At 42.1% G+C, this 23,847-nt stretch overlaps 1 protein-coding gene across 3 annotated transcripts in view; it reads left to right on the top strand.

Annotated features, from left to right (window-relative positions):
• Positions 1–23,847, top strand: part of IRF7 (interferon regulatory factor 7) — a 118,503-nt gene that overhangs the window by 22,435 nt on the left and 72,221 nt on the right. For all 3 annotated transcript variants that reach the window (XM_030201290.1, XM_030201289.1, XM_030201291.1), the window contains exons 3-4: positions 3,647–3,809; positions 14,735–14,951. In XM_030201290.1, coding sequence (XP_030057150.1) covers positions 3,647–3,809; positions 14,735–14,951 — 380 coding nt within the window. The remainder of the gene's footprint in view (positions 1–3,646; positions 3,810–14,734; positions 14,952–23,847) is intronic.

The following is a 23,847-nucleotide window of genomic DNA, read 5'->3' as shown; positions in this document are numbered from 1 at the left end:
ATGGTGAGGGGGCAGTTGGGGTAGTTTTGAGGGATGGGAAATTGCAGGTGGGTTGTTTAGGGGATGAGGAAAGATTGGGTGTGATGGTACAGTTATGGGCAGTAGTTTTGGGGATGAGGCAGTTTAGGGGGTAGGAGTCTGTTCCAGGAGGAGTATTTGGCAGATGAGATGAGGTTGGGGAAGGGGGCTAGGAGGGTAGAGAACTGAGGATAGGCAATTTCTATCACTGCGTATACGCTTCTATGCTGCAGAAGCTGGACCTATTTCTCCCATAAAAATGCGTTGGCCATTTTTTGGGCAGGCTTATTTCTCTGGAAACCCCAGTCCAATCTGCCCATTTTCAAACATGCTCTCTTTTCACTCATTTTTCCAACATTCCAAGTTTTGTCCCATTCTGTTACATTTTTTTTTATTTAACCCCAGACAGACAGACATGATTCTGGATCCGTTTTTGTGTAATTCTTTTCAAATTTCATTGGGTTGGAAAGAATAAGAAGTTTGTGCTGTCCATTCAGCTAGCTGTCAGACAATATCTTGAAAGCTACGAGAAACTGGTAAAGTAGTCAGGAAAGCAACGATGCGAATGGAAGAAAAAAATATCCAATACAGTAAAATAAGGAGGCAAAACATTTTTTAGATATGTTAGTGATAGGAGGAAGTATACAAGTGACATTGTGAGGCTCAAGGGCAAAGGGGAGGAATAGGTAGAAGCCGATAAAGGTGGAGTTGCTTAACAAATATTTCTGGTTTGTGATAACAGATGACGGGCCGGGAGTATGAGTGCAGAAGATAAACACACAAATAGGAATGGAAGTGTGGTAGATCCTGAATAATTTTCAAATTGTGAGGAGCTGGCTAAAGTTAGACAAAGTGATGGGGCTGGTTGGCGTTTTGCATTCAAATATCTCTCATGAATATTCATTGTGGATATCCTAAAAACCTGTCTGGCTGGGGTGCCTCCAGGACCAGGTTTGGGAAGCACTGCATCAGAGGCTAATAAAGGAACCTGGGGAAATTATGGTGGTTCTGCTATCTGACCTTTTCACTAGTGTTGGGAGTTGTCCCAGAAAATTGGAGAAGGGTGGATCTTAGTCTGTGGTAAGTAAATTAATAGAAATGCTCCTAAAATAGAGAGATTTATGGAACCCAGTAGATTGCAGGACCAGAGGCAACATGGTTTCACTACAGGTCTTGTCAGACAAATCTGATTACTTTCTTTGGGTGACCAGACAGTTGGTTGAGGGAGAGCATATTTAGATTTTAGCAAAGCCTTTAACACTGTTCGACATAGACAACTAATAAATAAATTGAGTGCCCTTAGTATGACCCCCTAAAGTGACTAACTGGGTTAGGAACTAATGGAAAGGGAGGCGACAGAGGTTAGTGATAAATGGAGCTCACTCTGAGGAAAGGGATGCTATTAGTAGTGTGGTGCAAAGTTCGGTTCTTGGGCTTGTTCTTTTTCACATTTATATAAGCAATACTGCCAAAGGGCTCTGACAAGATTTGCCTCTTTGCAGATGATACCAAAATCTGCAATAAAGTAGATGACCCTGATGGTGTGTATAACATCAGGAGGAAACTGGTGAAGCTTGATGAAAGGTCCAGAATCTGGCAGCTGAGGTTAAATGCTTAAAAAAATGCAGGGTCATTCATGTTATGACTGGAGGAATGTGAGCCCTTGTGCCCCGACTGAGCACGGCTAGGATGGAGTGACACCGCACTCGGTCAGGCAGCCAGATAACCCCTAGCTTCACCTGGGGAGCGACTGCCATTCCCTGGGAGTTGAGCCCCCAGGACTTCTGGAACCAGCGGGGTTGCACGACCACTGACCAGACAGGCAGGCAGGCAAACAGACACAGCCCAAAAGCCAGGTAAATCCGTAGAGCAAAGAGTAGGCAAAAACAGTCCAAGGTCAAGGCAGGCAGCAAAACAAGCGAGGTCTGGAACACAGGAACTGAAGATAAGGAGCACTGGCGTGGACCTCAAACACAATTGAGGCCAAAGCAACGAAGGGCTGGAAGCAGGGCTTTAAATAGTGTTGAAATCACTCTCAAACATGTGCAGCTGATTCAAGATGGCTGCCCCATCAGCAGAGATGCCTACATCCAAATATGGGCTTCTTTCCTGACCTCGTTACTCCAAGATGGCTTCCCAGGGCCTGATCTATCCAAGATGGCTGCAGCCATTGATCCAACCCAGATGACGGCTCCCAGAAATAGGAAACAGAAACAGACCCTCCTGCCTTCCTGAAGCTAACCAGCACTAAGATGGCCGGCTATCTTCGCCGGACCACGACTCGCCGGCGAATCGGCCGCGCAGGCCTGGCACCAGGTGAGGAACGTAACACATGTGGGCTGCAAAATAATGAGAGAATGGTATGGTTTAGGGGGTGAAATATTTTTGTGCATGAAAGAGGAACAGGACTTGGGTGTGATTGTACGTGATGATCTTAAGGTGGCCTAACTGGTACAAAAAAACAACTGTGAAAGCTAGAAGGATACTTGGGGGTATAGGAAGAGAAATGGCCAGCAGGAAACAAAAGGTGATAATGCCTCTTTATAAGTCTGTGGTGAGACCTCATTTAGAGTACTGTGTACAGTTCTGGAGACCACACCTACAAAAGATACAAACAGGATGGAGTCAGTCAAGACTAGAGGATGGTTAATACTCAGTGTACCTCAATGTAACTCACCTTGAGCTACTACTGAAAAAGGTGTGAGCAAAATCCAAATAAATAAATAAATAAAATGGTCAGTGGTCTTTGTCATAAAGTGAATGGGGACAGACTTAGATTTCAATATGTATACTTGGGAAGAAAGGTGGGAGATGGGAGATACGATAGAGTTGTTTAAATACTGCTGTTTACCGCTGGGCAGGTGCCCCAGGGTAGAAAATAGAAAATATTTTCTACCATGTGTTTTTGGCGCTCACCAAATTCAGAATTACCATCCGGGGCACGTGGTAGCCAGATGGTAATGCCAATTTGGCATATGCTGGACACATGTAGGCCCTTACACGCCTTTGTAAAAGGGCCCCTTAATGGTTTACGAGGCAGATCCATTACAACTGCATTTTATAATGCAGCTACTGTATAACTCCAGTATGCTTAAATTCCCAACTCTATGGAACACATTCAGACATCATACTTTATTAAATAACCCAATGATACAAACTGATCTTTTTCATTTCCTATATAAAACCATATTCTAAATAAAACACATAGGGACGTAGACATGAATCGCTTGTTTACTCTTTTCAAAAATACTAGGACTAGGAGCCACACAATGAAGCTACTAAGTGATAAATTTAAAACAAACAGGAGAAAATTCTGGCATTTGTTTCCAGAGAATGTGGTTAAAGCAGTTAGCTTAGCAGATTTAAAAAAAAAGGTTTGGGTAATTTCCTAAAAAAAAAGTCCATAAGCCATTATTAAGATGATTTAGGAAAAATCCACTGCTTTCCAAAAAAAGCAACAAAATATGTTTTACTGGTTTGGGATCTTGCCAGGTACTTGTGACCTGGACTGCCACTGTTGGAAACAGGATACTGGGCTTGAAGGACCTTCCATCTGTTCCAGTATGGCTTATGTTCTTATACACGGGAAGAGTATTAAGCTCTATTTCCTGCTGGTTTCTGATTTCAGAGGATACCCACGGCCACGCTTCTTACCCTGGTTGATTCAACAGATTGACAGTAACAAATATGAAGGGTTATACTGGGTAGATGAAGAACACACCATGTTTCGGATTAAGTGGAAACACCTGTCCCGGAGGGACTCCCGCCCGAAGGACTATGAACTCTTCAAGGTAAGCCAAGATTCTGTTTTATTTTGTACACCAAAATTCATATTGCCCTGATATATTGGAATGACAAGCCAAAGGCTTTCTAAGAAGTTGTCCTTAAATTTTTTCTCGCTGCTAGTAAAAGCCCAGGAAAGCACTTGCTTATGAAAGCACCTATCTGTTAAAAGAGGAGACCAGCAGCCAATTCCTGCAGAGTGCAGTTTAGTGTTTTTTCCTATGGGGAAAAATCTGAGTAGGGTAGTGAACTAGTGCTCTACAAGCCTACTTTTTAGTCTGCATAAATCCAGCTATAAGTAGTCACATATATTTACACCTACTAAGTGATCCAGAAGGAGAGCTGATAGCAGAAGCTGGCTCTGCTGCTGTGAGCAGGGCTTAAATTGTGCTTTAAAAGAGTTTAATTCTGTGTGTCTTTGAAAGACTGAAAAAAGCATGAACGACTATTGAGCCAATATTCAAATGGATTTACACGTTTAGTAGCTGCTGTTAAACGTAAATCATAAGTACATAAGTAATGCCACACTGGGAAAAGACCAAGGGTCCATCGAGCCCAGCATCCCGTCTACGACAGTGGCCAATCCAGGCCAAGGGCACCTGGCAAGCTTCCCAAACGTACAAACATTCTATACATGTTATTCCTGGAATTGTGGATTTTTTTCCAAGTCCATTTAGTAGTGGTTTATGGACTTGTCCTTTAGGAAACCATCTAACCCCTTTTTAAACTCTGCCAAGCTAACTGCCTTCACCACATTCACCGGCAACGAATTCCAGAGTTTAATTATGCATTGGGTGAAAACTTTTCTCCGATTTGTTTTAAATTTACTACACTGTAGTTTCATCGCATGCCCCCTAGTCCTAGTATTTTTGGAAAGCATGAACAGACGCTTCACATCCACCTGTTCCACTCCACTCATTATTTTATATACCTCTATCATTCTCCAAGCTGAAAAGCCCTAGCCTCCTTAGTCTTTCTTCATAGGGAAGTCGTCCCATCCCCGCTATCATTTTAGTCGCCTTTCGCTGCACCTTTTCTAATTCTACTATATCTTTCTTGAGATGCGGTGACCAGAATTGAACACAATACTCAAGGTGCGGTCGCACCATGGAGCGATACAATGGCATTATAACATCCTCACACCTGTTTTCCATACCTTTCCTAATAATACCCAACATTCTATTCGCTTTCCTAGCCGCAGCAGCACGCTGAGCAGAAGGTTTCAGTGTATTATCGACGACACCCGGATCCCTTTCTTGGTCCGTAACTCCTAACGTGGAACCTTGCATGGCGTAGCTATAATTTGGGTTCTTTTTTCCCACATGCATCACCTTGCACTTAATCACATTAAATGTCATCTGCCATTTAGCCGCCCAGTCTCCCAGTCTCGTAAGGTCCTTCTGTAATTTTTCACAATCCTGTCGCGAGTTAACGACTTTGAATAACTTTGAGGGGCATAATTGAACGCGAACACCCATCTCCATGGGCGTCTATGTCCGAGAACGGGTATGTGAAGAGGCGGGACAGACCATATTATCGAAAAAGATGGGCGTCCATCTTTCGTTTCGAAAATACGGTTTGGACGGACCAAATGCCATGGATTTGGTCCTTTCTGAGATGGGCGTTTTTGTTTTTTTTTGCGATAATGGAAACTAAAAACGCCCAGCTCAGAAACGTCCCAATCCAAGCCATTTGGTCGTGGGAGGGACAAATGTACAACACTACCATAGCTCTTAGGGGTGAAGGGGTACAGTGGGTTTTAGAGGCCTCCCATTTACCACCATAAGTGTTATGGGTGGGGGGGGGGGGATGGGCCTGGGTCTGCCTGCCTGAAGTGCACTGCAATACCCACTAAAAGTGCTCCAGGGACAGGACTTGTGGCTTGTTGCTGGTGTATAACCTTGGCACAGCAGTTGACACCTGAAGACTAATCTCGCTGAAAACATCCTTTATTTGAATAAGCACCTTTACTCACAGTTAACTGTAGATCAGAGGTTGTGCCCCACTGGCAACAAGTCTCGCTGGTACTGAGATTAGCAGTAGGTCCGAGCTGGCAGAATGGTGTACAGTGCCCTCTTTCAGCAACATTCATGGTAAGAACTAAGTGCTGTAACGTGGCTAGCACATGAAAGGGATCTAAAAGTGTCTGTCTTACACAAATGGCCACTACCTCATGGACTACCAGAAACAAAACAGGGCACACTCTGACCCAGTAAGCAGAGGGAAAAGCACCATGGGAGTAGAGCCTACCAACTACCAAGCTAGTGGAATCACGGAGCCCACTACCCTACACCCACCACAATGCATTGCTGATGTGACTCTGCAGTGCCCTTAACAGAAAAGGTGTCACACTCACCCGAGACCCACATCAGAACCAGGGAAAGGCTGTCAGAGGATAGAACACATTCTGCTGTCATGGAGGTGGGTACGGCATTTGAGGCTGGCATACAGGCTGGCAAAAATAAGTTTGTAAAGTGGGTTTTTTTTGGTGGGAGGTGGTTAGTGACCACTGGGGGAGTCAGGGGAGGTGATCCCCGATTACCTCCAGTGGTCATCTGGTCAGTTGGGGCACTTTTTTGGGACTTGGACCTGAAAAAAAAGGGTCCAAATAAAGCGGACCAAATTCTCATCAAAAACGCCCTTCTTTTTTCTATTATCAGCTAAAGACGCCCATCTCTCCTCGGCCGATAACCACATCCCAGTCCCGTCTTCGCCACACCTTCGACACGCCCCCGTGATCTTTGTTAGTCTCCGTGACGGACTGCAGTTGAGGACGCCAAAAATCAGGTTTCAATTATACTGATTTGGGCGCCCACGGGAAACGGACGCCCATCTCCCGATTTGGGTCGCAATATGGGCGTCTTTCTCTTTCGATTATAAGGCGGTTTGTCTCATCAGCAAATTTAATTACCTCGCTAGTTACTCCCATCTCTAAATCCTTTATAAATATATTTAAAGGCAGTAGTCCTAGCACAGACTCCTGAGGAACCCCACTAACTACCCTTCTCCATTGTGAATACTGCCCATTTAACCCCACTCTCTGTTTCCTATCCTTCAACCAGTTTTTAATCCCCTCTCTATGGTTTTTTGGTGATATGGTATCACAAAAATTCCCTCTAAACACCCCAGTGCTATCTGAAGTGCTGGGTAGAGAATGACATGGGGGACAAAGTTTGTCCCTGTCCATGTGGGTTCTATCTCCATCCCTGTCTTCTCCCCGCCCCATCCCCGTGGCCTCTGTCCTCATCTGCAGAAGCCTCAAACACTTATGATTTTATATTTGAATCTTTTTATTAAAGTATAAAAAGGAAGAATATGCTGTACTTGTTACACTCCTATCTTGCTGCTCCTATGCATTTACCACATTTGCATTTGCTTGCCTGATTGTTGCTAGGATCTGTGCCACTTTTCTTGTTTGCTGCCAGGATTTTTGCTATTCTTCCTGCTTGCGGGCTGCATGCTTGCTTTGGACATACAGGAATAGCAGTTGGACGGAGCTACATAGAGACCTGTTGGGAATTGCTGGTGCTGGACTACCCTATGGCAGTATCCCTATGGCTGATATGCAACCCAGCAAAATAACCCTAACCATCTACTGTCTCATCCTACTCTTACACGCACAGACGATCCACGACACACATAATAACAACCTCACAACCTACAAACCACACACGCACTAATCATGCCCTCCCAAAACAACAACAAGGTCCACAACAATCCTAACACCTATAGACATCAACAAGGGATGACAAAAAGAGAAAGCACCGAATCCTCATATCAAGGAAACAGACAACTGATAAAAATCACCACAAAACCGAACTCAAGGGAGCAATACTAATTAATACAAATAGGCTACTCCAATGCCAGATCAGTAATCGAAAAAACCACAACGATAACTGATTGGATAATGGCAGATCACCTTGACTTCCTTCTCATTAATGAAACTTGGATTCATAACTCCAAAGACCCAATAATCCTAGAGCTTTGCCCACCAGGGTACAAAATCACCCATTGGACAAGAGAAGGAAAAAGAGGCGGAGGATTAGCTATAATTTATAAAGCCCAATTTACAGTCACAACAACAGCGGAATCTATCATCCCCCAACTCGAAGTAGCCTCAGTCAGAATCAACCACCCCAACCTGCATGACCAACTAAACATAATCCTATTTTACAGACCCCCGGCCAAATGGCAAGATGCCCAGACACACTTCAAGGACTTCATATCAAACACATACCTGTCTTCCCAAAACATTCTTATAGCAGGAGACATCAACCTTCATCTGGAAGATATTAACACAAACAATGTACACGAATGCCAGGAATTCCTTCAACCCTGGGAGATCCACTGGCCTAACATGCAACCCACCCACAAGAAAGGACATACATTAGATATCATAACCCACAAATTTTCATCAGAAGTGAACATCAGAATAAAAGACACAAAGTGGACAGCCATTCCATGGTCAGACCACTACAAGGCAAACACTTCCCTCCTTTGGAAAACAAAAGTGAAACAACAAAAACAAGAAAAAAGAACATATACTACAAGAGGCAAGATAGATCCTCTAAACTTTTGGCAACAAATATACACCGACGAATGGGCGACAACTACAGACTCACCCCAATTCTTACAAGAATGGGACAACAGATGCAGAACAGTTCTAGACAAGATAGCACCACTCCAAACTAGAACCTCACATAGGAATAGCTCAATCCCTTGGTTCAACGAAGAGCTGAAAGAACTAAAAACACAGGTTAGAAGACTAGAAAGAGCTTGGAGAAAAAAAAAGACGAACACACATTCAAAGAATGGAAACAGTCGCAAAGAAAATACAAATACAAAATCAGACAAACCAAAAGAACACACTACAGAACTAAAATAGAACCAAACTACAAGGACACGCATAAACTCTTCTCACTTGTAAACAATCTCCTAAATACCACACTGGTCACCTCAAACAGTACAGAAACCCCATCAGCAACTAACCTAGCGAACTATTTCAAGGAAAAAATCATAAATCATGATACCAAACAATACCACTGAGTACACAAGCATCCTTGAATGCTTAGACCCGAAACCTGGGGAATATCCAGCTGACCGATCATGGACCAACTTTGACTTGATTTCATTAGATGAACTCACACACTGGCTCGGAAAATAAGCCAAATCTCAATGCAACCTTGACATCTGCCCTATCAGCCTATTAAAAGCTGCCCCCAAACAATTCAAAAAAGACCTCACGAACCAAGTAAATTACAGACTCCTAAATGGTCTCTTCCCCACGGACAAAGGAAATATCCTTCTTACACCACTACCAAAAGATGCCAAGAAAAGCACAATGGACCTAACAAATTACCGACCAGTCGCTTCTATCCCACTCATAACAAAACTGATGGAGGGCATAGTAACGAAACAACTCACGGAATACCTAACCAAACACTCAATTCTACATGAGTCTCAATCAGGATTTAGATCAAATCAAATCACAGCACTGAAACTGTGTACTTGTATCTGCAATGAACTCATTCAAAAAAACAACTGCAACCGGTAAAAACATACTCGTACTACAATTTGACATGTCTAGTGCCTTCAACATGGTAGACCACGGAATATTACTACACCTGTTAGAATACTTTGGAATCAGAGGCCCAGTTCTCAACTGGTTCAAAGGCTTCCTCACCACCAGGTCCTACCAAGAAACAATGACAGATCGCCACCCTGGACACCGGAATGTGGAGTTCCTCAGGGATCCCCCTTTCACCAACTATTTTCAACCTGATGATGATGCCATTAGCCAAACTACTAGCAATCAGAACCTTAACCACTACATATATGCGGACAATGTTACGATCTACATCCCGTTCAAAAGTAACCTAAACGAAATAACCAACGAGATCAATCAGAGCCTCCAAATCATGCACTCCTGGGCGGACTCATTCCAGTTAAAACTGAACGCGGAAAAAACTCAATGTCTAGTTCTCACCTCCCAATACAACACAAACATCTACCCTACCATAACCACACCTTACTGCACACTCCCCATCTCAGAAAATCTGAAAATTCTTGGAGTCACTATTGATCGAAACCTCACACTTGATACTCATGTGAAGAAAAAAATGTTCTACTCGATGTGGAAACTCAAAAGAATAAAACCTTTTTTCCCAAGACACGTCTTCTGCACCCTAGTACAGTCACTAGTGATTAGTCACCTGGACTATTGCAACGCTCTGTACGTAGGATGCAAAGAACAGACCATTAAACTCTAAACAGCCCAGAACACCGCAGCCTGACTCATTTTTGGAAAAAACAAATACGAAAACGCAAGGCCCCTAAGAGAGAAACTGCACTGGCTACCACTCAAGGAACGAATTGAGTTCAAGATCTGCACGACCGTACACAAAATCATTCACGCAGATGCCCCACTCTACATGTTAAACCTAATAGACTTACCACCCAGAAATGCCAGTAGATCAGCCCGCAAGTTCCTCCATTTGAACTTCCCCAGCTGTAAAGGAATTAAATACAAACAGGCATACGCTACTACCTTTGCGTTCAAAAGCACACAGATATGGAACGCACTACCCATGGCCCTGAAAACCACGGACAACCTAACCAGCTTTCGCAAATCTATGAAGACACATCTCTTCAACAAGGCCTACAAAAATAATCCTTAATGAAACAAATCACTCCTTGCACCACCCAAATGCTTTAAAACACCCCTCACACGACTTTACCTAACACCTAACACCTTCTAATTTATTCCTCTTCTACCTCCAGATTATTACCGACTGTATCTAAGATTATGTAATGAACTTTTCATATTAACACCCTTGAGCCTGCAAAAAGGTGGGATAATGTGGGGTACAAATGCAATAAAATAAATAAATATGCGGCGACCATATTGAGAGGTTCATCTGAGGGGCGGCCATCTTGAGAAGAGCAACTACATCGGTTCCTGAGGGGCAGCCATCTTGAGAGGCTTATTCCTATGGGTGTGCCCAATGAGGTTCCTTGCCTGTCAGCTGTGGCAGGGATCTCCTGATGAGAGGCCTATTTAAGAACAGAACAATGTAATCAGTTTGCTTCGGCTTCTACTTTGGTGGAGTTCGTGGTGTTTCCTGTTTTGCGGATTTGATCTTTGCCTGCATCCTGACTACTTCTTTGTTTGCTGCCTGCCTTGACCAGTGCCTGTATCCTGAGTACTTCTCCGTTTGCCACCAGCCCTGTCTCTTGCCTGTCGGCCCCCGGTCCTGGGGGCTCAACCCCCGGGGGAAGGGGTCGCTCCAGGTGAAGTCTCAGGATTGTTTGGCCGCCCTGCGGAGCTCAGGTCCGAGCTTGTCTCATCTGTGCTTCGTTGGGCACAGGGACTCACAGCAGTAACAGTACCAACTGTTTATAAATCACAAATAGAAAACAACCCCACCACCACCACCTTCTATCCTTCCAACCCCAACAATAGCTGACTACCCCAAGGAATCCTAATCCATCCTATTAAAATGTCCAGGGGTGCAAAATACAACTCGTTCTGTGTGCCGTAGTGGGGGAGAAATATGCCCTATGAAGCACTTCTGTGGAACAGCCTCGGGATTCAGTCTAACTCTCCTGTCTTCCACGGTCTTTCCTGCAATAGAAGACATGCTGGTAGCAGGAATGTACAGGATCCTCCATGCAAGTTTTGCTAGTTGTGGCCAGCGGTAGCAGTGGGGACCGTTTTTCCCGTGTGCCAGAACCCTTTTTACCGCAGCGGGTAAAAAAAAACCCTTTAAACAATGGCCATGTGGTAAGGGTTAGCACCTTGCTATTAAATTAGAAAATATTTTCTGGTGCGCCAGAAGTGGCATGTGCTTGAGCCTGAACTACTGCTGGGCACCCCTAAGTGCATAAATGCTAATTTTCTATAACCCCGCGTGTAACTGTTAGGCATACCCCTGACCCTCCCATGCCCCTCTTAGATCCATGCCCCCTTGCTCTGCATTTAGTGCATGCAATTTATGGAATACCAACTAATGACAGTTACACACATAACTGCTGTTTATTGCCAGTTAGCACCAGTTAAAACCAATTATAACTAATACTTGATCATTAATGCCGATTAGCAGCTAATTAATACATTAAGTAACGCATGCAACTGCCATTACAGAGATAGCTTTATTGGCATTGGTTTCTGATGTAGGTCCTTTCTGGCACAGAATGTTGCATCTATTCTGCTTCAATTTGGTATGACAGCTGCCTTTGACATGGTAGATCATGAGATCCTTCTTTTTAAATTATCTAGGAATCTCAGATAGTGTTTTGTTTTGGCTTTCACAATTTGTGTTTAATCAACTCTACACAGTGAAGATGAAGAAATCTTTCTCAGAGAATTGGACTCGGGCGCACCATTATCCCCTATTTTGTTTAATGTTTTTTTTTTAATTAATTTTTATTGTCACCAATACAACATATAAACACTACCACAATGTGGCAAATGATGGCATGTTTTGATTCAGGTTTTTCATCTCTTGAGGGTTAAGTTTTTTTTTTTTATTCATATGCCGATGATATGCTGTATTTAAATGGTTCAATGAATTCCTGTCCAATAGAAGCCACTCAGTTAAACAAAATCATCTTTCCCAATTCTGGTTCCCGGAATGTGGTGTTCTGCAGGCTTCGTCACTGTCCCCACCATTGTTCAATTTCATTGTCCTCTCTGGGTTCAATATGCCTAGGACTAAGTAAACTCTTACTGTTCTACACGGATGATATTTTGCTCCTCCTACCAATACTTCAGACCAACTGTGACTCTACTCAGTCATTAACTGCCAGATAAACGCTGTTCAGAATTGGGCACTGACAAAACTCAACCCACTAAAGACCAAAATCTTGTGGTTCTGGAACCCAGGAGTCCAAGTCCCCACTTTGATTATGGTGTGTAACAAGACATTCACAGTTGAATTGGAAGCCAGAATGCTTAGAATTCGTGATTCCTTCTTAACATATTCCTCCCAAATCAACCAGCTATGGAAGAAAACCCTGTTCAAAATGAGACAACTCTGCATGGTGCGGTCATTTTTCGACCATAAAGCCTTCACGTTACTAGTCCAAATGCTAATTTTACCACATCTCGACTACTGCAACATACTATTTCTTGGCATCAAGGCCCAATATTAAAAGAAAATGCAAATTATCCAGAACACTGCAGCAAGACTAATTCTCAAATTAAAAAGACATGACAGTGTCACATCACATCTGACCAACTTGGCTCCCAATTGCTAATAGAATTAGGTTCAAAGCCACCTGTATAGTTTTCCAAATCTTACATGGTTTCACCTCCTCCCTGCTGACTAACATAGGATCCCAATTGCTGATAGAATTAGGTTCAAAACTGCCTGCATAGTTTTCCAAATCTTACATGGCTTTACCTCCTCCCTACTGACTAACATATAATCATTATTCTTGGTCCAATCAAAAAGACTGAAAGACCAACTACGCCTATCTTCTATACCCTACAAGGGGGACCAGATCACGGAAAACTTTCAGTTAGCTCTTCCTTTTAGCTGGCACTGCCATATGGAACTTCCTACCTGTCATCATCAGAACGGTCTGCAGCTATATCAGCATCAGAAACAGAAAAAAGGTTAAACTCTTCTCTTCCCAAATACCGCTCTATGATCCTTTTCCACCACACTTCACCAAACCATCCTTAATTCTATATTCCTCTTCCTACTATCCTCTTCTCCTCTCACATAGCAGACTGCCGTCCTCATTGTAAGGCTCTAGTTTAAGCCAATCTAATCTTTGTAAACCACACTGAACCCTAATAAGGGGATATTGGTGGTATATAAGACCTAACTTGAATTGAACTGTATTTCCTTTCTGCCTATGATGTAGTGCGCAAGCCACCCTGATTGTTACGTACAGAAGAATGGCTTACAGGGGCAGTTCTACTATCAGGAAGGGTGACCTTACAGAATAGCGCATAGCTAGAATATTGCGATTTACACGTGTGTGTATTCACATACCTGCATAGATGATAGAATACAGCAGTTACATGTGCACGCTGCTTACGTCTAGGCAACTCCTTACAAAATTACCCATTTACCCCCGGATTCTATATAGCGTGACCAAAATTGTGCATATTAAATCTGGATTATGGATTTTCGCATGCAATTTAATTACTTAAGCCAATCAGCACTGATAATTACCACTTAAAGTTGACACTAATTGGCATTAATTAGAATTTACACGCACAACTTGTTAGATCTATTCTGTAAAGTGGTGCATGTAAATTCTAATGCGCAGTGACAAAAAAGTCATGGCCAAGGGTGTGGATTGGGTGGACCATGGGAGTTCCGAAAATCTATGCGCCCGGTTATAGAATACACCTGTTCTGTGCTTAACTTAGGTACCAGTATTTACACCAATTTTTACTTGGCATAAATGAATGCGCCCAGAGTTAGGAGCAGGCATGGCTGCTAGGCGTATTCTATAAACCTGCTAGGTGTATTCTGTAAACCGCACCTAAATCTAGTCATGGTTTACAGAATATACCTAGGTGGAAATATTTTCATTGCCGATTTTTCAGATGCCATATATAGAATCTAGTCTTTTGTAGCCAAGTAGATCTCAAAATGCTATCGCTCATCCCAAGGGAGAGAGTGCAAGAAATGTATCTACTTTTGGGATCTGCAAGGTATTTCTTTGTGATCCAAATTGGCCTTTATCAGAGATAGGATGCTGGGCTTGATGGCGCCTTGATCAGACCAAAGTTTGGGTTTCTGTTGCACTAAAGGTATTTTTTCCCCTGGGCTGTGCCACACTAATACAGTGAAACTGTTTGTAATGTAATGTTTGAATAAGATTTCTAATCGGAAACTTGCAGGTTGGTTGAAGTAGCAGTAAGGTTCAGAATACTTGTGGCATGTTATCTCCTTTTCTGTCTGGGTTACAGGCTTGGTCCATTGAGGGAGGCAAGTACAATGACCAGTGTGAGGATCGTACCATATGGAAGACCAACTTTCGGTGTGCCTTAAATAGTGTTACCATGAATAAGGAAAGAGTGTTTACAGAAGTGGTGAACAAATCATCAGACCTGCATGATCCCCATAAGGTGTATCGGATCAACTGTCCGCAGGACTCTGCTGCTGCCTCTTCTCATTTCTTTGAAAGTAAGGATATCAAAGAACTAGGACAGGTTTGGTTCAAGCAATTGGAAAGGGGATAACTTTCCTACATGAGATGCTTCACTGAAGGGCTTGCCTTTAACCCATTAGTGCCCAGTGTTCCCATATGTGGGAACAAATATGGGAACATTGGCCACTAATGGGTTAAGGCTGTCTGTGACCTGTGTGGTTGCTTTGAAAGGGCAACATTGATGGTAGCCCTCCAGGTGGAACCTGCTAGCCATGGAGGATTTGATTTTATAACAGGGTGAGAGAGGTCCTAAAAGGCACATACTGTATTATAAACTAATTTTATAAAGGCAGTTGAGGCGTCTGTGTGCCTTTGTAACATGTACTGCTGGATTCAGCCCCAGTTTATTTTATTTATTTGGATTTACTTCATAACTTTTCAGAAGTAGCTCCAGTTGAGTTACATTCAGGTACGCTGGGGATTTTCCAGTCCCCAGAAGGCTCACATCTGCCTGTGATTAGCAGCACAGATTGGCATTTAAGCACCTAAGTACTACTGCTGTTCTGTAATGTATATGCCAAAATTACTTAGTGTGTAAATTTGAGGGGGGGGGGGCACGCACATGGGCAGAGAGTGAGTCATGGGCATGTCTGGGTTACCCAGGTTACGTGCACTTCAAGGCATAAGTAAGACTGCCGTTGGCTTGGCATATCTGTGCACCTTACTTTAGGCGTGCCAATGCTGACTTAGGCTTACATTCTGTAATGCAGTCTTGGCACCCAGTTGCCATTGTGGAATGGGTTCTAAGTATTCAGCATTGGGACACCTGAATCTGGGCACCAATTTATAGAATTGTCATCTACATTTGTACCTGAGGTAATAGAGAGGGTTAATTAAGTTGCTCAAGATCACAAGAAACCAGCTGCAGCATTTGAACAGGGCTTCTTTGGTTGTAAGCCTGGACTCCTGTACTCTAGTAGTGCACAAATACCAATGCACAAGTTTATTCCTGCTCCGAAGATGTACATGCGCATACACTGTACATAGATGTATATATTATACATAGAATATTCACTGGGACTTATCCAATAATATTAACTCTTTTTAACCTTGAGCGGTAAAGAAATGCAATCATTCATCCACCCTAGTAATATGTAAATATCAAAAACACCACCAAAACTTAACACCATAAATATAATATGAAATATATGTGAAATGTGCTCAGAAAACAAATGTGAACCATACCTAATGTAACCCTATTGAGTACAAGGTCACTGTTATCGATCATAGCTTAAGTTAATTGTAGTCCAATGGACAATAGTCTCCATCACTCAAATTAGAAAAAACGTATCTGTATATTGGCATGTTTGTAGCTCTATCAAACTTGAATGGTCATCGGTGAAACTACTTCATGTAGATATCCATCACAAAACTGAAGATAAATACAAAGCCATTGTTTCTCAGTAACCCCGACTTGGATCCAGGTTTTGCCAAAATGGCTTCTTCAGAGGGTATCTCTATCTCAAATAGTAAGTCAGTTTCCATGCTTCAAAGATGAAGACCAACAGCTTTACCAATGCCATGCATAATGTTATAAGCTACCTTTTCTGCATGTAAAACAGGCTTCATATGCAGGAAAAGCTCCGTAAAATTACCCCTGTAGAGTATGTACACTTACACCTTCTTCAAAGCAGATGCAAATTTGTTCATCAGTATCTGTGCACTATTGGGGCTGGATCTGGAAGCCCATTTTGTAAAGGTACATAGGATGCCTACATGCCTTTTATAAATTGTCTCCCAGACTAGGGTCATTAGGGACAGCAGCAGAGGGAGGTCAGTTTGTTCCACCATAGGTATTCATCTTCCTGGCAGTTTGGGGATAATTCTATAAGAAGCTGCCTATTTCTAACTGGCAAGGGAATGTAAATGACCAGTATTCTAATCATTTACATGCATAGGTATTTACATGCATAAAAGACCTCTTTTAGAATACTGACATGCAGAAAAGTATGTACCATGCTATACATAGAAGCATAGAAAATGGCAGCAGATAAAAATCATCCATACCATCTCTCCCTTCCTCTCCCTTAGAGATTCTATGTGCTTCTCCCATGCTTTCTTGAATTCAGATAGTCTTCATCTCCACCTCCTCCACCAGAAAGCCATTCCAAACATCTACCACCTTCTCTGGAAAGTAGTATTTTCTTAGATTACTCCTCAGTCTATCCCCTTTCATCTTTAGCCCATGCCCCCTCATTCCAGGGCTTTCTTTCAGCTGAAAGAGACTTGCTTGCTATGAATTTATGACATGGAGGTATTTAAATGTCTCTATCGTATCTTCCCTCTCCCACCTTTTTTCTAAAGTATGTTGATATCTTTAAGTCTGTTCTCAGATGTTTTATGATGAAGACCACTGACCATTGTACTAGCTGCCCTCTGGACAGACTCCATCCTGTTTATATCTTTTTTTTAAGGTGGTCTCTAAAATTGTACAGTATGCTAAATGGAGTCTTACTAGAGATTTATATAGAGGCACTATCATCTCCTTTTTCCTGCTAGTCATGCCTCTCCCTATTTATTTATTATTTATTTATTGCATTTGTATTCCACATTATCCCACCTGTTTGCAGTCTCAATGTGGCTTACATAGTTTTAACATTGTCATTTCAGGATATCAGATACAGTTAGTAATGTGAGGCGATTAAGGAAGGGAATAAAGAAGAAGGAAGGGAGTGATTAGGGTAGTTAAAGAAGGTAGGCGTTCATGATTGAGTGGGTTGGTGAGGTGACTTAGTGAGGCAATAGGTTCTCATTGTAGGCCTTGTTGAAGAAGAATGTCTTCAGAGAGTTTCGAAAGATAGTTGTTTCGTTGATTGCTTTCAAGTCTGTAGGAAATGCATTCCATAACTGCTTGCTCATGTAAGAGAAGGTAGTGGCATGCATCAGCTTGTATTTAAGACCTTTGCAGCTGGGGTAGTGCAGGTTGAGAAATTTGCGGGATGATCTTGTGGCGTTTCTGGGAGGTAGGTCCACGAGGTTTAACATGTAGATTGGGGCGTCTGCATGAATAATTTTGTGTACAATCGTGCAGATCTTGAATGCAATGTGTTCCTTAAGTGGGAGCCAGTGAAGTTTCTCTCTTAGGGGTTTTGCACTTTCATATTTAGTTTTTCCAAATGAGTCTGGCGGCCGTATTCTGAGCAGTTTGGAGTGATTTGATTGTCTGTTCTTTGCATTTGGCGTACAGTGCATTGTACCCAAGCATCCTTCTGGCTTTTGCTGTTGTCTTTTCTACCTGTTTGGCCACCATAAGATCATCAGATACAATCACCCCCATGTACTTTGACAGTGGGCATGGGCATTAGTGAAGTTTGGGTAGAGTTGGGTGGAGTGCACATGTATGTGTGTAAATTATAAAATAGTATAATTTATGTGTGTTCATTCTTGCATCTAGGTGCATAATTCACAATGGAATGAACCCAGGTGGAAAGAGTAAAGTTAATTTTTGTAGAAAAATTTCTCCCTGATTTTGATCCAAAATGTTAGTCATTAAACTTCAAACTAGATGTAAATAAACAGAGAGAAGATCTTCAGTTAAAGAGCCGTGTCTATGGATGTTAGACCTAAGAATTGCTTTATATCAAATTTTCAGGTAGATCATTCAAGTACTTATAAACATAATCTCCTTTCTGTAAGGTTGTGCCAAGTGACATGTGCTAAACTTATATTGGTCGATATTCAAAATGATTTAAGCCTGCTTGAATCTTTTGCTGCTCTACTACTAGAGTAAAACACTAAACCAAGAATATGCTCACCATGATAAGTAACTGATCTAAACCCATATTCTGCCATCCCATTAAAAAAATCTTCATGTGCACTCCCCACTACTTGGTGTGCATAGATATTAAAATTGCCCTAAACAAGTTTGGGAAACCCAAAGCCGAATCAGAGAACTTCAGTAGGGCACAAAAAGATACTGTGGGTATTGAATGAGTATGGTAAATTACTATAAAATCTAAAAAAAGAACACCAAGAAATTGCAACAGCATATTCAATGCCACGAAAACAACGCAGAAAGATGGTAAATCAAATGGATGACCTATGACAATCGACAACTCCTACCTTAACTATTACCAGTAGCCCTCCCCTGTCCTTAATTGCTTGGACAAGCCGAAATATGAAAAACCCAAGGGACAGCAAATAACATTACCACATCACACTCTAAAACCCAAGTTTTTGTTAAAAACAGGTCATTAGGCTTCTGCTCAGTAATTAATAAGCCAGTACTCATTCAGGATTTAACTGCCAAACAGACGTTTAACAAGCCCACTGTTGGCAGTTTTTTTTTGTTTAGGCAAGTCAATGGACACAAATTATACCTGAATCAGATACCTACAACATACCTGCTTTGATATAAAGACCCTGACACTATCATTTACTTCCCCAGAACACCTCATTTAGGGGCCCTTTTACGCCTGCAGTAGTGCGAACGTGTCTTTTGAGCACGCGCTGGCCAGTTTTTACCATGTCTAGGAAAAAAGGCCGGAAAATGGACGTGTGCTAAAATTGAAACCAGCGCACGTCCATTTTCAGCCTGAGACCTTACCGCCACCCATTGACCTAGCGCTAAGGTCTTACGTACTACCCATGCGGTAAGCATGCAGCGAGTACTAACGCCTGATTACCGCCGGGTAAGTGGTCTGCAGTAGAAAATGGAAAATTATTTTCTACCACATGGTTTGGCGTGCTCCAAATTCGGAATTACTGCTCGGCTCACGTGTTAGGCAGTAGTCCTGATTTGCCACGTACTGTACATGCATAGGCCCTCCTGTGCCTTTGTAAAAGGGCCCCCTAAAGACAGCTGGAATAGCAGACACATCATAGATAATGCTATGGTGTGGGCACAAAACAGATAGCACTCTTACTGAGGTGTTATGGGCGTACCTGACACTTAGTGCAAATTATAACAAAAACAGGTCCCAACCAGATTAGTATTGGTTAGGGAAGTGTCAGAAGTGAATGTATCACCCCTTATCCTTAGATCCAAGCCCACTGCGCCAAAAAATAATAAATGAAACTAACTCCACACCCAAATATTATAAAAAATAGGATCTTATTTACGATTGCAGCAAATGACAGAGAGTAAACAGGATTAAAGACAAAGACAATCCTATTGCAAAAATAGCTTGGAGTAAAAGTATTTAAATCCCTAGCTATACTCTTAAGTACAGAGTCATTCTTACCCCAGGAGCACTATGCAGGGAGACGTGACACATATACAACCTTATGGGAGTCCTTCAGATGTCAGCATATTCTTCAGATGTCCGTCTGTTCCAATGCAGAGTCTTGCCCCTCGAACGCGATGTTGAAACCAGCCCCCTAAACTTGGCAAGAGCTGCCTTTTATGGAGAAATCGGGAGGTTTATCTGTCTCAGTGACGTGAGTTCTCCTTTAAGAACATAAACAGGTAGCTCCAAGTGTCCGGCATTGATGTCCATTTCTGATAGCAACTCGCATTAGTGCTGGTAACAGCTTGCTTGTCCTGGAACACCATGACCTTATCAGCAGGTGCCAAGTAGAGTAAACAAGGGTTGCTCTTCTATGAAACTGGATGCCTCCACAATGTCTGAGTCTTTTGGAGAGAGAATGTCTGTCTGAATTTGCACATTACAATCAGGTTCTGAATAGTGCCATATATGTAGGACCATGTGTGTTACGTAGGTCCATATAGTCTCATGAATGGCTGTGCACAGTGCCCAGATTGCTTCAGTAGTTTTGCTCCTGCATTCCCCCCCCTCCCCCCCCCCAACCCTTTCAAGTGTTTAGCTCTAAGGGGGAGCTGGACAGCTTAAAACACTAGCGAAGTAAGCAACAATAAGTTTACTCCACTACAATAAATGAATGTTGTGTTACAAAGTTTCATCAGGCCTAGTAGATTACATTCTTGTATTGAAGCTTAACATGCTTCTAAAAATAATAGGCATACAAATAGGAAAAGATGTGATATTGGAATGCATGAGTATGCCATGAATATAGCAGATTGAGTTGCATGTAAAATGTCCATCAGAAATTTAACTAAGTGACTTCGAGATACCTAAGCAAATGTCCATAAAAGTCAAATGACTTGTGAGTTCATGGAAGAAAAAAAAATGCCACTTTGTAGCAAAGCATGGTGACAGCTGAGTGATGAACCATGGTGTTGAAGATAATTTTGATACACCATTTTAGTAACTGCTGATGTCTAGTATGGCTGCAAATGGTGTTTGGCTGTGCAAACAGTCCATAGATAACTGTCCATGAGATGCAGTTATTAATACGGTGGGCAATAACAATGCAGTAACAAAGTTGAAGATGGCATACAACACTCTTCTTTTGTTGGTTTAAAAGTCCATGTCACGGGAATGGTAAACACTCGTGCTTTTATGGAGTATATTAAACCCTTCTATTACCTGATGACGCATGCAATTTATAGTTCATGAGCAAAGGTGTACTGCATGAGATAGGTTGCAATAAACATAGGACACAGATAATGTTCAGCACAAATCAATATGAGTGCATTACAACATTAATAGTAGAAGTTTTACAAGTAAAGCTCTTAACAATACTATATAAGTGTAGGAAAAAAAAACCTTGGGCCACTGCTGGCGAACAGCAGCAGCAGGCGAACCACCTAAACAAGAATGGAAGCTGAAAACAGACAGGACTGGAATAAGCAGGAGTGGAACTGAAGCTGAAGATAGGTGGGGCTAGAACTGAAGCTGAAGACAGGCAGGACTGGAACAAGCAGGAACAGGAATCAGGAACAGACTTGGTTTGTCAGGAACAGCCTTGGCAGGAACAGGAGTCAGGAGCAGACTTAGCTGTAGCAGGAACAGGAGTCATGAACAGACTTGGCTTTTCAGGAATAGGACTTGGCTGTAGCAGGAACAGGAGTCAGGAATAGACTTGGCTTGGCAGGAAACAAGAACAGGGCTTAACTGTAGGAAGGAAAATAACTTTGGCTATAGCAGGAGTCAGGAAAGGAACTTATCTTTAGCAGAAAACAGAACAAGGTTTGGTAATAGCAGAAAGAAATATTACAGACCAGAGACAAAGCAGGAGTGGGCTAGAAGTGCAACAAACACACACAGACAAGAACTCATCTGAAGACCTCTGTTGCAAAGGCAAAGCAGGAAAGTTCCAAGGTGCTTTATGAAGGACTTTACTGATGATGTCACAACTAAGAATGAGGCTTGGCTGCAGGAACACCAGAGTGCGGCTTGAATGCTGGAATATTAGAGTAGGACTGGAATGATATCTGGAACGCGATTGAGGAATGGAAAAAGCAGTCCACAGCAGCCGTAGAGCCTGGTCACTGGGAGGAGAGGTGAATATAAACACGGGGCACGGCTACAACCGTGACACCTTATCATAGAAAAAAAACTTAATTTGCACTAGAATGATAGTGAACATTATTCAGTATGGTAACTTAACCTAATAGGTATTGTGATAATGTAAATAAAGTAAATGCAACACACAAAATAATACTTGGTCTAACACATAAGATAGATAAACTGCACTATATTAGGTGTATGTACATAAGTAAAACCATAAAATGGAGAAAACCATACTTTTTTTCATATCAAAATAACAATAATATACTAACCAAGTATAAACTTATCAGTAGTATATCATCTAAACATATAACACTGTACATGAACTAACACAATCAGTGTGACATTATGTAGATGTTAATATACGTGCTGAAGCAAGTGTTGGTACCAACAAACATATCTCTATATATAAAAGGCAGCACCAACGTTCTAATGAAGCCTCCAGCCGGAAGTGTGAAGGGGGAGAGTTATCCGGTTTCCGCATGTGTCTGCCCCGCCCTCGCTCTCTCTGTAACACAGTGAAGGAAAACACAGCACAGTACGAAATCGCTCTCTTTGTAACAGTGAAGGACTGGAGGAGGGAGGGGAGAGAGGACAGAGGCCTTCACTCTCTCTGTAACACAAACAAACACAGCACAGCAGGAAACAACACTGAAGGACTGGGGCGGGGGGGACAGACAGCAGAGGGGACGGAGAGCAGAGGGGAAGGGAGAAAGGGCAGAAGGCAGGGACACACACACTCCCACATGCACACTCTGAAGAAAACCTTGCTAGCCCCCGTTTCATTTGCATCAGAAACGGGGCTTTTTTACTAGTGAATTATAATATGAAAACACTCACATGTGATAAAAGTATATTACACCCTTCTATTATCTAATGCTAACTACATATATATGTGACCTAATATAACACACACACAAAAACCTTTTATTTCTAGGAAAAATTGAGCGTAGAGATGTATATGTATAATGAAAGCGTCTATATAACCTGTATTGCTGGAAATAAAGAAACAACAGAGAGTAGACACCAAAAATCCAAACAAATCCTTTATTCAAACAGACCCGACGTGGCCACGTTTCACCAGTAAGGCTGCATCAGGGGTAGATACACAAAACAGCTAACCGGGGACAGAGCCCAGGTATCACAACTGACCATCCAAGATGACTTCATATCAGTTTCCTCACAGGAAGTACAGCCACAGCTTCATACCTCAGGTACCTAGATTAGTAGTATAGAAAGGAAATTGGTACCATAGGTCCTCCTTTGTTTAGAAGGTTATATGTACATACATTATTTACAATAACAGACCTGTTTATAACTTCAGATATGAGATGTGCGCATATAATTGCTTTTGAAATGGTAATTTGGAATTTGCTTTTGCATCCAATTAAAGTTTCAAAAGATTTTACTAGATGCACCATGATTTTTAAAACCTCAGACCATGGCTGTTTTTGTTAAGGTAACTTCAAAAAAATTGAGGAGTCTTGACTATAGGTATAACCAAAAACTCTAAAAATTATCACTTGAGGCCAACAATTTTGAAAATTGTGTGCACTTT

This window comes from Microcaecilia unicolor, chromosome 4 (genome assembly GCF_901765095.1).
Source record: "Microcaecilia unicolor chromosome 4, aMicUni1.1, whole genome shotgun sequence".
Classification (NCBI taxonomy): Eukaryota; Metazoa; Chordata; class Amphibia; order Gymnophiona; family Siphonopidae; genus Microcaecilia; species Microcaecilia unicolor.
Note: the sequence above shows the minus strand (reverse complement) of the source record. Positions and strands in the feature narration are given on the sequence as shown.